Source organism: Salvia splendens, chromosome 16 (assembly GCF_004379255.2).
Source record: "Salvia splendens isolate huo1 chromosome 16, SspV2, whole genome shotgun sequence".
NCBI lineage: Eukaryota > Viridiplantae > Streptophyta > Magnoliopsida > Lamiales > Lamiaceae > Salvia > Salvia splendens.
Window position 1 is genome coordinate 25,821,530 of NC_056047.1, and position 16,160 is coordinate 25,837,689.

The 16,160-nt window shown below is 40.6% G+C and overlaps 1 protein-coding gene across 1 annotated transcript; it reads right to left on the bottom strand.

Annotated features, from left to right (window-relative positions):
• Positions 1 to 10,482: 10,482 nt before the first annotated feature.
• LOC121770414 lies at positions 10,483 to 12,584 on the bottom strand. The gene is made up of 4 exons (XM_042167145.1): positions 12,486 to 12,584; positions 11,722 to 12,381; positions 11,266 to 11,349; positions 10,483 to 11,199 (listed from the first exon to the last, which is right to left on the bottom strand). The coding sequence occupies exons 1-4, from the start codon at positions 12,582 to 12,584 to the stop codon at positions 10,483 to 10,485; spliced, it is 1,560 nt and encodes a 519-aa protein (XP_042023079.1).
• Between the last annotated feature and the right edge of the window lie 3,576 nt (positions 12,585 to 16,160).

Genomic DNA, 16,160 nt, shown 5'->3' on the forward strand with positions numbered 1-16,160 from the left:
TTCACAACACATTTCACCACCTCATAGATGAACAAATATCACATTTAAAGTCATTCATACCTCAAATAACAAGTATAATACATAACATTTCGCTTCCCAGAACCCAGTGCTTTCACATTTCACATCTACTTTCAAAACAACCATTTTCTTCAAAACTCACACTTTTCTCAAATATTTCAACATCTCACTTTCAACTTTGAAGTACAAGTTTTGATTTAAAACTCAATATATACTTGAACATCAACTTTCATCTTTCATGTAAAAACAAACAATCCATCGTCCCTCATCAAAACTCGTTCTTTTCTCAAACATTAGCAAATACTCTTCTCGAAATCAATCTCTCACAGAAAGATTCTACTTCTTCCTTCTTATAAAACTTTTCTCCTTTTTCTTTCTCAAAAATTTTCTCGTCTTTCTTTCTCCAAAACTTTCTCATAAAAATTTTTTCATAAAAACATATTACCTCTTTCCTGGTTGAGCGTGGCAAAGCGGGATGTTGAGCCTTCCAAATTTAACCTTATTTTTGTCTAGCGAAACAAGTCTAGACTAAGACAGAAAAAGACTCTCGGGTCCAGAGCGGAAAGAAAAACACGCTCTGATACCACTTTTTCACGCCCGCACTTCCTAAGGATAGGAAGCACGGGGAATCATGACTAGTGGGGGAAATACGAAGCGGGGAAGAAGGGGAAACAATCAAAAGGAGATACGACATATCGATCAAAATACGAAATTTCATTTATCACCAAGGTTCCAATCCCGAAAGTACATAACGTGAATGACATAGTTTGACAATTCAACGGGAGTAAAAGAAATTCTTAAAACTTGACGTAGCGGAAGCATTTGAGAGTTAGCTACTACTATGTATGAAGACACAATAGCAACCAGATCATTTATTGAATACTGTCTCTGTCCAATGCTCAACATCCTCCGTCCTCCGTCCACACTCAACCGGCACATAGGGAAAACATATGCAGGGGCTGAGTACTTGATGCACTCAGTGAACTCATGCCCGGAATACATTCATCGTTAAGATATGTCAAGCCATCATTGAGTGAAACTCGGGTTTTACTTTAAAAGGCCGAGAAACACTAAATCATTCCTTAAAAGGTGTCTGCAGACATATATCATTATCATCCTCCATCATATACCATATCTGAACCATCATGTGAAACGAGAATGTGGCCACAAACTCGATCACTAGACCGGCCGACCACAAAGGACGGCTCACGATCCCCATCAGTGCACTAGTCCGAGTAGGGACTCACTCCCTAGTCAGACCCGAATTCGTTAACCATCAAAGTCTAGTAGGACATTATCCTAGTAGACAATCAGATAGGCAATTCAAAACATAAAATACAACATGACATACTATTTTAAACCGCCCTTATCTCACCATAACATATCATTTCAAATAAAAGAGTTTAAGTAATAAAGCCCACCTCAAAAGCTTAGGATTTCCGTAAAAAGTTCCTCGTTCCGAGTTTAGCGTGCGTGCGAACCACCTTTTCAGTAAATACATAAAGTATACATCAATCTCCATAACAAAGACGTTTAGAATGCATGCACTCTAATTAAAGTCTTTTATCTCGTTTTCTCGGTTTTTGTACATTTTCGATTATTCGGCGGTCGCCCAAGGCATCGCGTGCGGCGCCGGTCGGCCGTTTACGCTTATAACTCCTTCGTTGACTCCTCATATTTTCCTCCATGGTATAGGATTTAATCCCAAGATTTTGATTAAGCGCTTAACTCACTTTGACCAATTATTTTCCTACGAATTAATTATTTCGGACTTGAGATTATTCATCCTTAACATTAATCAAGAATTACTTAAGTAATTTCCCACAATTAATTATTGGCCCAAAGATTTAATTAAAAGGCCCAATTCCTTACCTTATATCTCCAATTAAAAGAAATGAACCCATCCAGCAATAAAAAAATGAGGCCCAAAATCATTTTTTTACACAAGGCCAAAGGGCCCAAATTCATTTCACCGTACCCGTCGTCTCTCTCTAATTCTCTTCTCAAGATCTCATTTCTTCACAAAAGAGAAATCCCTAACCCATCGCCTACTCCTTCTCACGCCGGCTCCGTCCTCGATTTGCCGCTGGTTGTCCGCCCTCTGTCACGACGCAGCAGCTGTACCGAGCAGCCATCACCGTCGCTGTCATCGCTGTAAATCCGCAGGAAGAGCTGCTGATCCGGGAGGCGCCGCTGCTGTCACTGCACAGAACCGCGGCTGTCGTTACCGGGAGTCGCAACGCCGCTGTTGTCTGCAGCGTCCGTCACACATCGCCGCTGCACAAACGCTGCGATCAGCAGCAGTTCGTCCCGATGACTGCTGTTCGGCAGCCATCGTTCATCACCGATCCAACCCCGCAACTCCCCGAAACCAACTCGAACAGCCCCGCACAACCCCGAAAGATAAGTTTCATTTACTAAGTTCTTTCGTATTTCGCGGTGGAAGTGTTTAATTGTGGTGTTCCATTGAGTTGGTTGTTGATTTAATATTCGACTGGTGTTTATTGTTGAATTTGTTCATGTGGGAGTCGAGTTTGGCAGATTGTGTATTCTACAAAAATGATATGAATGTTTGTGAAACAAGGATGGAAGTGAGGAGTATCAAAGTATACCTCTGCCGCACGAGTTGGCAAGAAAGGATGAGATTGTTGATTCTTGATTGAGTTATCTGCCAAGAAACAATGGCTGGGAAAAGAACTTGAATTGCAATAGCTATGACTCCTCCTTTCTGTCTTCTCTCTCTCAATTTACTTTGCTAAGAAATGCAATTGTGAAAGTGTAGATTGAAGTGAAGAAACTGATGTTTTTAAACTTGGGTGATCTCTGATTTGTAGGATTTATGGTGGAAGATGGAGAGTGGGGAAGTTGAAAGTTGGGAAGTCTCCACTTGAATGAAACCGCCGATCATGAAGAGGAGAAGAAGGAGAAGGGTTCTTGGGCTTGTTCCCTCTCTTTTTTTTTTTTTTGGAAAACAATGGACTCCCACACTTTATTTATTTGTTGACATTCATAGGCCCAAAATGATTTATTTTGTTGTAAATAAATCAAGCCCAAAGCCAAAATGTAAAATAAAACATTGGACTTTCTTTATTTTTATTTGGATCGGCCCAAATTCTTATTTTTGTTCGTTTCCTTTCGTTTAGACAAATTATTATTTGTCTCGTAGTAACTTGATGTTGTTCCAAGTACCATAAAATTCATCTCAACCGTCTCATTCAATCATGCCAAGCATAGCAACATCAACGTCATTACTTCACGACATCTTTTAATTAGTACTTAAAAAGTACGGGCGTTACAGCCTCCCTATAAAAGAAGCCACTTGGAGAGAGAATGATAATCAATTAGTTCATCAACTCCTACACTTAGTTAGCAATCTCTTTTCAGTAGATCAATCCTTCAGCATTATCTTTCATATTCTCGTTCCTCGACACAGCCATGGTCATTTGAAGATCATCAGTTCGCCGGAGTTCCATTCTCTCGTTCCAGTCAGCACGCTTCGTAGTGTTAACAGTTTCATCGCCCGGAGTGGCAAAACAATCTTTATTGCTTTCTTAGTTAATCGCACTTTGTTTCCTTACGTTGGATTTGTTGCACTTTCAATACTTGCTTACTTTGAAGTCATAGTTGTGATCTAACGTTTCTATGATATGAAGTTGTTTTTGTGCATCGGTTCTTGTTTGATTTCGTTCTTTTCTGCCTAGATAGCTTAGATCTAATCGTTACGGTGATTTACAGTGTTAAATCGCAGGTTTTCATTTATGTAGTTAATCTCTCTGAGTTTGCAAGTCTAGATAGCTGTTAGATTTTAGATCTGAAATGGTTAAGTGTGAAAGCCTAGTTTACGTGATTTCTGTCACCTTGCATGTCACCCAGTAAGTTTAGTTGCAGTTTCGGTATTTGATCTTTTGATTTGAGGTTTTAATTGTAGATCTGTGTTCATGAAGTTGTTAATTTGTGTTTCTATGGTGATAATTCTGGATTCGCTGATCTGATTTGATTCATGTTGAAGAAGATAACATCCTCATCCAACTTTGGGACCACTTTTGCTTTTTAACCACTTTTTACTTTTGTCCTTTACTTTTCAGCTGTTACTTTTCAGATCTGTAGGCCTAGTCACCTAATTACCTTTTCCCTCTGATATTCCGTTTAGCCTTTTCTAGTAAACTCATACATTCCGTATATTCCTAAACATCATGTTCCCCACTCTCATGTACACAAATGTCTGTCAAACATCTTTCACACCTCCTAGTCAGTAGAGTACCATCTTAAATTCTAGCCTAGATAAGTTTCAACCCAAAGCGTGGTAGCTAACCTAACCTCTCCAGAATATCACCACAATTCCCAAAGCGCATTCATCTCTATGGGATTCGACCCTTACGTCCACTATACTAGTCAGTAGAAGTGGGTTGAGAAATTATTGATACCAGGTACAGGCATACTGGGGTTCCATCCTGATCAGTAGGATACATCCTGTGCTCGACACGACACCTGACACAAAACCTGCTCTTTCAGTTACAAAAATGTGTTCCCTAGTCTGAAATGACTGCCCTCGGCACTCCATATTGGCTAAAAATATTAGCCGTAAGGAACTTCGTGACCCCATTTGCTTCACATGTGGCAGTCGCCTTAGCCTCTATCCACTTCAATACATAATCTACTGCCACCAGTATGTATAAATTTTCGTAGGAAGACGAGAATGGACTCATGAAGTCTCATCACGAGTAGAGATTCCCCCAATCTACTGGCAGCGGCTACAATTCTAGGCAGAACCCGTAAGCGTCCTTGTTCAACGACAGCCAGTAACACCCGCTATCTAAAACCTTCCGAGCAGTTTTTCTTAGGCCAAAATGCCCACCGCATGCCAATGTATGATAATGGTCCAGCACGCCTTCTGTTCCCATTCTGGAATACATTACCTAGTCTGAACCCATCCTCCAAAGGTAAGGATCATCCCAGAAATAGTACTTGGCCTTACTCCTAATTTTCATCCTCTAGGCCCAAGAAATCTCTAGTGTACTGGGCAGCTCTCCTGTGACTAAGTAGTTTGCCAAGTCCGTAAACCATGGCTCTGCATTCAGCTTATACTTCCCTTTGTCTGAATCTCTTGGACCGGTTACTGCCAACACCTTCTCCCATCTGATAGGTTTCCCCCATGCAATATAGATGCTCCTCTGGGAATGCATCCGGTATAGCCTCCTCTGTATCTCCTTGAAAAATTCTGCTTAGATGATCGGCTACCTTATTCTCGGTCCCCTTCTTTCCCTTACCTCCCAGTCGAACTCTTGTAGTAACAACACCCATCGGATTAGTCTTGGCTTAGACTCCTTCTTTGCCAACAAGTACGTAATAGCTGCGTGATCAGTAAACACTATCACCTTCGACCCGAGTAAATATGGTCGGAACTTCTAAAAGGAATACACAACAGCTAGCATTTCCTTTGCTGTGGTGTCGTAATTCTTCTATGCCTGGTTAAGAGTCCTCGAGGCGTAAAAAATTACATAACTCTTCCCATCAATTCTTTGACCTAGCACTGCCCCGACGGCGTAGTCACTGGCATCGCACATCACCTCGAAGGGGTGATTCCAATCTGGAGCTCTGATTATAGAAGTTGATACAAGCTTGTCCTTCAAAAGTTGGAAGGCCCCTTGACATGCCTCGTCGAAGATGAAGTCCACATCATTCTGTAGGAGGCGGGTAAGTGGCTGTGCGATTTTTGTGAAGTCTTTGATGAACCTTCGGTAGAATCCCGTGTGGCCAAGAATCCCCTCACTTCCTTCTTATTTGTATGATAAGGAAGCCTTGAAATCATGTCTACCTTTACCTTGTGTCACACCTCAACCCCTCTGACGTATACTCTTTTAATAAATAAATCCCTTATCATAAAAGCAATCAATACACGTGTCTAATGCATAGAACACCAATATTATATAAGTTCAAACCAACACTTATCCGATACATATTTCAAAACATCCTGTAACGTAGTGGAACCCTCTCACCACTCTATGTACTATACATTTATCTGCATGCAAAATGATGAGGAGGAGAAGGTTGCCAATATGCGTCAGCTGTCGAACCTAATAACACGTGGAGTTCCTATGACCCACACTCAAAACTCTACTGCTATCTTATTCCTGAAAAATTTAGTGGTTTATATGAGCCACAACTCAGTTTATATAAATTTCCACCTTTAATCTCACATGATACAAACATCAAACATATTCTTTTATCAATACATATAATCAGAAACAATATATAACATAATATAAAAACAAACCATTTCTTATTCATATGCATATGCCACTCTATTCAGTTTATTATTCTGTAACAGTCAAGTCTGGTATCTGCCCGGGATTCATCTATGACCCGAAGGTCCCTCTGTAATTGGACTCATAGGTCCCTCTGTATTTGACCCGAAGGTCCCTCTCTGTATCTGGACTCATAGGTCCCTCTATATTTCAGATCCAGTACAAGGCTGTCACAGATCCTCTTTAATCACATGATTCATGTACTTTCAATACCATATGTGAAACATCAATTACATATTTCTATCATATAATTCATTTACAACATCATATTCATTGCACCAATCACATATTCATATCATATTCCATCAAATTATCCAACATATCTAAACAAACATGTCCAATGCAGCAATCAAATATTCATATCAATTTCACACCATATAATCTAATAATTCACTCCAATTTAACACATGACAATCAACCACATAACACATGTAAAACTAAAAAAACTAAAATTGTGATTTATACATACCTTAATTTAACTAAAATCCCAATTTTGCTTTGCGATCTACGACTCTTATTTCTTCTTCTAATTTTCGCTCTCGTCTCCAACAACTATTCTATTTTTCTTTCTTTTATTTCATTTTTCCTTTTCTCCCTTTTTTTTTCTTCTCCCCATTGATAAAATGAACTTCCTATTTATATTTAGCTTTACCTATATTTTTGCACAAAAGTTGTTTTATTACCACGTATAAGTCATCACATCAAAACTTATCAAAACTATTTACTTTAATATTATAAAGTACATGACTCATATTTATGTTGTGCATGTAATTCTACACTTGCCACGTATCATATTACCTAATACCTCTATTTACACAACCTTATCCTTCCTCTTTTATTTTTCTATAGTAATAAGCTACAAATATGTATATTAGTGTGTGTATATATCTCATGCATAATTATAAAAAATTGTCATGCATACACAACATTAGGCACACTTTAGTAAATTAGTTAATCTACTAACTGACACATACATTTTACATATAATAATTAAGCTATTTTAATTAACGAACTAATTATATATTTATGTTTCCTTTTTTTTCTCTCTTTTTTTTATATTTGGGTTGGGGATGTCACACCTTGTCCACCTGAATACCTCTTTCCGAGATGACGTGGCCCTGGACAATTCCCTCTGGCAACATAAAGTGACATTTTTTTAAATTCAACATCAAATTCTTCTCTCGACATCTCTGTAGTACTAGATCCTGAAGGAGTTGGCAACGGAAGCATGCGTTCTAACGGATCACATATACTGATCTATTTTGCAGATTATTTAGACAAATTCTATTCGTGTAAATATCACATGTATCATGCTCATAACTTGAATTTCAAACATGCTTTAGCACAAAAAATCCCTAAAACATGCTTGCTACGGAGTTAGCCGATTTACCTCGTTGATTCTCCAAATAATCGTCGATTGCTCGCGCCTTCTCCACGATGATCTTCAATACTAGACCATAGATCTTCTGACTGGTGTCCCGAACTGTATCTCGACATCAGGGTGGGCTGATCTTATCGAAACACTAGGACTCGAATAAAGAAGACAAAAATTCCTCACGTAGGAGAAGCTGAAAATCTCACGGAGGAGAAGAGAGAATTTTTGAGCTCCTCTCAAAATAGAGGGGGACGAAAATTTCATTGTGAAAATCAATTAATTTTCTGTCTCCTTTATTCTCCTATTCATAATAGTTCATATTTGGGCCCAGTCAGGGATCTATGGAAGGTTTTGGATATGGGCTCCCCCAATTAGCTTTTTACTAATTAAATTGAACCCACAATTTAATACAAGCTTATATTGGAATATTACGAGCAGCCACTACAGACGTAATATTGACCTCCCCATCCAAATCCGAAATTACAAGTAATTCGGGTTTCCATTTTGTTTATTATTTATTTCCCGCGCTTAAGATATAAATGTCCATTAATTAATTAAAGTCTGCTATGGACTTAATTAATTAACATCTTATTAATTCCAAGAGTGAACTTAGCAAGAAACACTTATTTATTATTCATAGAGTGATAAAACTCCAACTGGTCAGTTTCCGAATAATAAAACCTTGTTCAAGCTCCTCTTGAGGACATTATAAAACGAGACTCACCTCGCGCACGATTCAACATAGTAGCAATCCTAGCACCGCTAGATAATGATCACCACTACCCAATATACCTGAATCGTTGGGTGACGAAAAACCCGCACCTTTGATAAATCAAAGTAGTAGATACTCAATATCGTATGCTCAATGCTAACGTACACTGATTAAGAAATAGATATTTATCAAGACCTCGTCTTTCAGTAGATAGCATAAAGACACGTCTTGCTGTTAGATCCATTCAGTGCTATACCACACCAACATCATCTTATTTCAATAAGGCTTAGAAATAATCGGACTGACGTTGCAACCTTTCACGATAGGTAGCCAAAGCCTATCTAGGTTGTGAAATTCTTCTTTTTCTTTTGCTAAGCATTGCATAGAACCGACTGTAGTTACCTTAAAGTGGACGACGCCCACAACCAGTCTACTAAGCAAAAGACTTAGGCTTTGTTTACTTCTTATGCATTTAAATGTTTATAAAACATCTTATAAACGCACAAGCAAACACAATGTAATAATTTACTGATTCTATTCGTTCGAAATGCTCGAATAATACTGAATCGGGTCAAAAGTGGATTGTAGAGTTTTTCCGTACACAAGCAAGATTCTATTCGTGCGAAAACACTCGAAACATGCTTTTCAGTATACTAACCCTAGCAGATCCAAGTTAGCTAGGCAGGTTTCGAAGGAACTCCCATAAACTGTAAAATCATCCATAAAAATTCTGATACACTCTTCCAAGAGGTCGGAGAAGATGCTCATCATGCACCTTTGAAAGGTGTCTGGTGCATTACACAGGCCAAAGGGCATCTTCCTATACTCATACGTTCTAAAGGGACACCTAAAAGTTGTCTTCTCCTGGTCTTCCGGATCTACGTATATCTGGAAATACCCACTGTAGCAGTCCAAAAAACAGAAGAATTGCTTGCCCACTAGTCTCTCAAGCATCTGATCAATAAAGGGAAACAGATAGTGATCTTTTCGTGTAGCCTCGTTCAACTTCTGGTAGTCGATACACATCCTCTAGCCCGTTACCAGTCTTGTGGGCACAAGCTCATTCTTTTCATTCTTCACCACTTGTATCCCCGACTTCTTCGGCACCATTTGGTCTGGGCTTACCCACTCACTGTCTGGGATCGAGTAGATGATTCCCAAGGACAGTAGTTTTAGAACTTCCTTCAAGACTTCCTCTCTCATGTTCGGATTCAGTTTCCTTTGTGAATCTCGGTAGGCCTTTGCTCTTTCTTCCAAGCGAATATGATGCATACAAAGGTCGGGACTGATTCCCACTAAGTCTGATAGAGTCCACTCTATGGATTATTGTTTCTTCCGATCATTTCCAGTAACTCATTTTCCTGTTCCTGTGTCAAGTTGTTGTTGACGATTACAGGAAATGTCTCGTTCTCCTCCAAATAAGCATACTTTAGACCGGGTGGCAGTGTCTTCAACTCCTTCTTTGGCGAACTTGTCTCCTGGGGCGGTGGATTCTTTTCCATTTCCTTGGTGATTAATCCTTCATGCCCTGGCAATTTTTCCAAACTAGCCACATGGGCTGATCCCCTTGACCTGACGGATTCAGGACTCTTACAGAATTCCACAATCGCCTCTGCTAGCTCTTCATCTGTTAACTCTAGAGTGTTCATGGCCTCACACCATCCTGCTACCTCTCTATCTATAGAATGGCTTAACTCTAAATTGTCAATCTGTTTCTGCATTAATTCAGTCTCAAGATATTCTTGGACTAAGGGGTTAATGATATTCACAGCATGCAGATTTTCCACATCTAACGGCTTCTTCATAGCCTCATCAATGTTAAACGTGTATTTCTCCCATGATAATCCAGACATATGGTTCCATCAAACACATCAATTATGGTCTTAGCAGTGCGTAGAAATCATGCACCTTAACTATCATGTTTTCCAACACACCCCTGGACTAATGCATGACCTATCCGCTAACTGGATCACCACCTTCGTATCAACCATTCTTACTCCTACCAGCTTTTTATAGATGGAAAGCGGTAAAACATTTATTGATGCTCCTAAGTCACAGATAGCATGCTCAATTCAAATGTCCCCAATTGAAATGGGAAGAGTGAACATACCTGGGTCAGTGCGTTTTGACGGCATCCTCCGCTTTTGAATCACTGCTGACACAGTTTCTCCGATCACTATTTTGCCATTGGGTTTAGTCTTCTCGGCGATAAACTCCTTGATGAATTTACTAAAAATAGGTAGCTTCAAGGCCTGGAGAAATGGCAGGTTGATTTCCAACATACCTAAGATTTCCATGAAATCCACAGGGTCATCCTTTTTCTTCTTGGCCTCCCCTCGGTAGGGAAAAGGCTTCACTTGTTTGACCGTGTTGCTGGAATCTCCCTTGGAGAACTCTCCATTCTCTTTCCTCATTTCTTCAACCTCCACCTCAGTTCCTGGGTCTAGGAAAAACGGGTCAGCCATTCGGGGTACTGGTTTCCCTAAGTCTCCGATCTGGATATCATCATCTGTTCTAGCTTCCCCTGTTTCAGTGTCTTCCTTCTGTGGGGTTGGGTTATCCTTTTCCTTGCTCACCACAGGAGGTGTTCCGTCATCAATCTTCATTGTCGGACCTTTATACTCTCGTCCAGACCTAAGGGTGATTTGACTGATGTTCGCCCTGTCTGGTGGCTTGACTGTGGCAGGAATCCGTCCTTCGTTTCCGCACATTTCACTTAGGGAAGTCGCGATCTGAGATAACTGCTTCGCCAGCATGTTCATGGTTGCCTTGTGCTCCACTTGAGTATCCTAAAGCATATGTACCACATCATTGTTGGACTGCATATTATTCTGCATGTGTTGCTGTGAGCTGACCAAATCGTTCACCATCTCATCGAGGCTCTTCGACTGCCTGGATTTTGGCGACTGGTATTCGGTCCTTGATGGTGGTCCATGTCCCTGATTTGGATGGAAATTACTTTGAGTTCCCTGATTGTTGTTATATTGATGACTCAACCCTTGATACCCTTGATTCCCTTGGTAATTGGGCTGAGGGTTCTGGTTGTTGCCCTGCTAATTCCTCTGGTGTGGTGGCACATAGGAGTTTGCTGGATTGTTCTAATTCCTATTGACCCAGTTAGATTGGTCGCCCTGATTCCGGTTGCCCCAATTGTTCTTTCCCTCTTGAGGGTTCGAATAGTTGGTGTTCTGCTATTGGGGTAGTAGATTCGGGTCAGACCATCTAAAGTTTGGGTGGTCCCTCCATGGGGTTTCCTTTTGCTTCCATTGGTTCCAACTTCCATTCGGATTCCAGCTTCCCATCGAATTTACCTGAGCTTGAATTTCTCCTTCTCCTGGCTGACCATAGCAATGGTATCCTTCCTCTGAGACTGGCATTTGCTTGACCTTTTTGGCTGGGGCCGGCGAATTATTTTTTCCTAAGGCGGTCACAATAGTCTTTTCCAGCTTATCCATCCTAGCATCCATTCTATCCTCATTTTGCACATTCACTGCATCCACATTTCCTTTTCTAAGGATAGTACGAGGGGAATCATACACCTTCTTTGCATCAATCAATCTTCCGAAAATTTCTCTGTCCTCGCTCACACGTTTCTTTGTGAAATTCCCCCCGCTCGAAGAGTTTAGTAAATCCTTCGACTCTGGATTCGCTCCTTCGTAGAAAATATTGTAGACCTCTGCTTCGCACATTCGGTTGTTGGGGCTAGAATCGAGCAATCCCTTGAAACGTGACCAATACTGGCTCAAGGACTCATCATAATCATGTCTGCATGCTAGAATTTCCTTCTTGATAGCATTCGTCTTGTTCGAGGGAAAGAAGTAGTCCAAGAAAAACAGTCTGAAGTCTGCCCACGTGCGGATAGAATTGGCCGGTAACCTTAATAACCATGTGTTAGCCTCACCCTTCAGCACAAATGGGAGTGCGCGCAACATGTAATCCTCTTCGGTCGAATTAGGGGCCTCTTCTGAATACTGCAAAGTTTGCAGAACTCATGGAGAAATTCATATGGGCACTCAATCTTTCGCCCGTAGAAATGCGGCATCACGGCCAACATGTTTGTTTTGATTTCAATTGCCTGCTGGGATGGGGTAATAACAATGGCTTGGGATGGTTTGCCATTCAGATGAGCGTTGAGTGAGCCAATCTCGGGGTCGTTATCTGGTTCAGCCGCCATGATAACACCATCTTCTCTTCCTGAGTCTGAAGATGACTCTACTTCTTCTTTGATTGGTGAGGTTGGGTTTTCGTCACTTTCCGAACTCAACTGGACTGGATCTCCTGTTGTTAACCCTGACCTAGTGGTGACAGTGGATACTGCTTCCTTGACCTGCCAACTAGTTTGGGCGTCTCTCCAACCGGGTGATTTGTTCTAGTGTCCAAACCTTGAGCCTCTGCTCATAAACTAAAAAGAAAAGTAAAAACAAACAAATCAAAACTATATACACCAAAACCTCTAAACACAAACATAAACAACGCCATCCATCCCCGGCAACAACGCCATTTGAAGCGTAAGAGCGTGTATTACACTATTGATATAACACAAACCCCTAGGTCCAGAGGATTCGCTAGATCACAGGGTCTAGGAGATCATGGACACACACCTTTCCGCTTCAAAACCTCAACCCACTACACTATTGGCTAGTATAGAGAAGCAAATGATCGATCCCATGAGGACGGATGAGTTAGCATGCATTTGGAGGGTTTTGGGAAGGGTTGGCTGCTGCCACGCAACAAATGGGTTGAGAATTTTAAACTACTGGGTCACGAGAATTAAAAGTGTTTCAAGTACTAGACCTAAGAACAAAGAAACATAAATGCGTTCATGATTTGAAACTTGAAATTAACTGCTGAGGGTTTATCAAACTACTGGGTCAAGTAAAAAAGTTTCCTAAAACGGTGAGACAACAAAGCAAGAAAAAGCAACAAAACAGATTTCCCGAATTAGCTAGCAACAGAAAAAGCTGCACAAAGCAAACAAACAACGGTTATAGGCCTAACTACCAACGATCTTCATCTTCTTCAGCAAATAAACATGAACATGAACAAAACAGAGCACCAAAAGCAGAGTAAACATGGATCAGCTTTCAGACATTACGACTAAACAGAAAACTATCAGATCTAAGTTACCAGGTCAAGTAAATCGAAAGCAACAGACATAGCCCTGCATAACCAACAAGTACATATTAGATTCATCTCTAGAAACCACAATCTACTCCCGATCCAACCGATCCAAACTCAACAACATTCAGATCCATCTCCTTCAACTCCGATTCAAACAATCCCTCAACAAACAAACTCAGAGTCAAACAATCTCAACTCCAATTCAACATCAGTAAAACCAACATCAAACATCAGAAACCAAAGTAAAACAGAAAATAGAAACTGCCATAACCACGGAAATGAGGTTCAAACACAAAAGCAGTCGTCGAGCTCCCGGCAAGAAAGTTCACTGTGAGAATAAACGATAGAAAATAAAAACAGATTGTATCTTAGCCCTCGTGAGGACGGTGTTACACCACGGAAACCAACTATCGCCAAGCCTGCCTAGAATTTCCCATTGGTGCCAAGTGTGTGTATAGTGAGCTAAGACTAGAAAAATGAAACTAAGGAGACTAAGAGTGAAAGATAAAAAGTGATAAAAGGCTCTCTTCTTCAAAAGGGGTCGTTCCTTTATATAGGCACGGATCGCTAGGACACTCCTTCTTCATAATTTGTCTTTTTTTGCCCGTGATCCTTATACTTGCTCCTTGCTCCATTTTTTGTATTATGCCAGCGTTTCTTTTCATTTCCTCGGTCTGGTAAATTGCTGCCGTTTTTCACTTCATTTTCCTCCTTTTCCTCTGCCCCTGGTAATTTGTATGCGCTTCCTGGGTTCGGCAGATTTTACACGCACCTGAACTTACAAACACTTATTAGTTGGGATGTCTAGATTCAATGTATCTGACCGTTGGGGCTGGGCGGTGCCGGGGACTGTTAAAATTCCGGCAAGGCGGCGCCGAAGAAGGTAGGGTTCCGGCGTGTCGGCGCCGGAAAACTTACGACAAATGCAGCTCTTCAATAGCTTCAGATTTTCGCGGCGGAGCAGGTAGCCGGAGGTGCCAAAATTCCTAGAAAATCACCGGAACCTGCAAACAACACTAACACAGCCGCAATCTATCCAATATCGATCTAGATCAGTCCAAATCAATCACCAAAAAAGGCCAAAATGATCGAAAAAGTAGAGGGGAGTAAAGAAAGCAAAACGGATGAACACTTAGGATTTTTTCTAAGTGTTGAACTCTCTGCCGCCTCCAATCCACTAAGAAATCGATCCTCAAGAAGCAACATCAATCCAATAAACAGTCCTCAATGGAAATTCACCACTTACGAACTGCAAAGAGGGAAAGAAACAATAGCAACAACACAAACAATTCGAAAAAATCAATGTAACAGTGATCTTTCCAAAACTGGTAGAAAGGAACATAAGCCCAAAAAATCAAGCCCAAACACTAAAAATTGAAAGATTAAACAGAGAAGGGAAAGAAAAACTTAGGATTAGAGATGATAACAATCGGGCTTCACAAATAGATCTTCAACCGAAAATCACTCTCACTTTAACCCAAAGAAACTGGCCTCCCTCAATCTGGCTAGCTTCGTCGGAGAAGATAAAGAAACCTCTGAGTAGAGATTTCAACTGGGAGTGAGGTGAAGGACCTACAGTTTCACCAAATCGCAAAAACAGCTTCGAGTACACTTCACTGCCAGAAATAAAGAAAACCGCTGCAAAACCACCTCCTCCCCTCTCCGCCGGATTTCAAACCGTTAGAATCCCCAAGGGTGACCTCCGATGCTACTGGAGTAGAGGGGAAGCCGCCGGAAACTGGATTTGTCCTTCAAAGCAGCTAGAGAAAATTTTCATATCCAAAACTTTTCGATCCAAGAACAGCATTCAAACCCGTTCAAATCTGGATTTTAACGGCTTAAATTCTTTGTTTGATGATAGAGAAGCAAGTCCACGAAGAATAAATCCACCAGAACCGCGTTAGGATTGAAGTCGAGAGAGAGAAGAGAGAGAGTGGGGATTCTAGAGAGAAGTCAGAGAGAATTCTTCTAGAGAGAGAAAATCTCAACCACACTAATATTAAAATTGGAAATTTGGGTTTCGGGTACGGGTTTGAAGGTTGTTCTTAGATCGAAAAGTTTCAGATCTGAAAATATTCTCCGACGGCTTTGAAGGACAAATCCAGTTTCTGGCGGCCTCCTCTCCACTCCAGGTCAACCTTCTGGTGTCTGACGGTGTCAAATCCGGCGGAGAGGGTAGGAGGTGGTCCTGCGGCGGTTTTCTTAATTTCCGGCGGTGAAGTATACTCGAAGCTGTTTTTGAGATTTGGTGAAACTGTTTTGTCCTAGCGGCAAGTTGCTTAGACATTCTTGTATAAGGTGGCGAGTTCACAAATTCTTATCACTTATCGAAAAGAGTAAGGAATGCACGTTTTCATATTCATCCGAAAATATCTATAATACTTGATATGTGAATTTGCTCAACTAAATGTGTCAGGAAATTTGGTGTAATAATCTTCTATAACAAGTATAATAGCAACTCGCCAAAAGAAAAAGCATCAATAAAAGAAGCACTTACCAAAAACACAGTACTACTGTTTTTTTTAATTACAATCAGTCCGTAACATTTAAATAAAACAAATCACAATCAACAAAACAGAAAATCGCGAGCATTTAAAAACCCTAGTGTAATACCCTGACTTTTTCTATC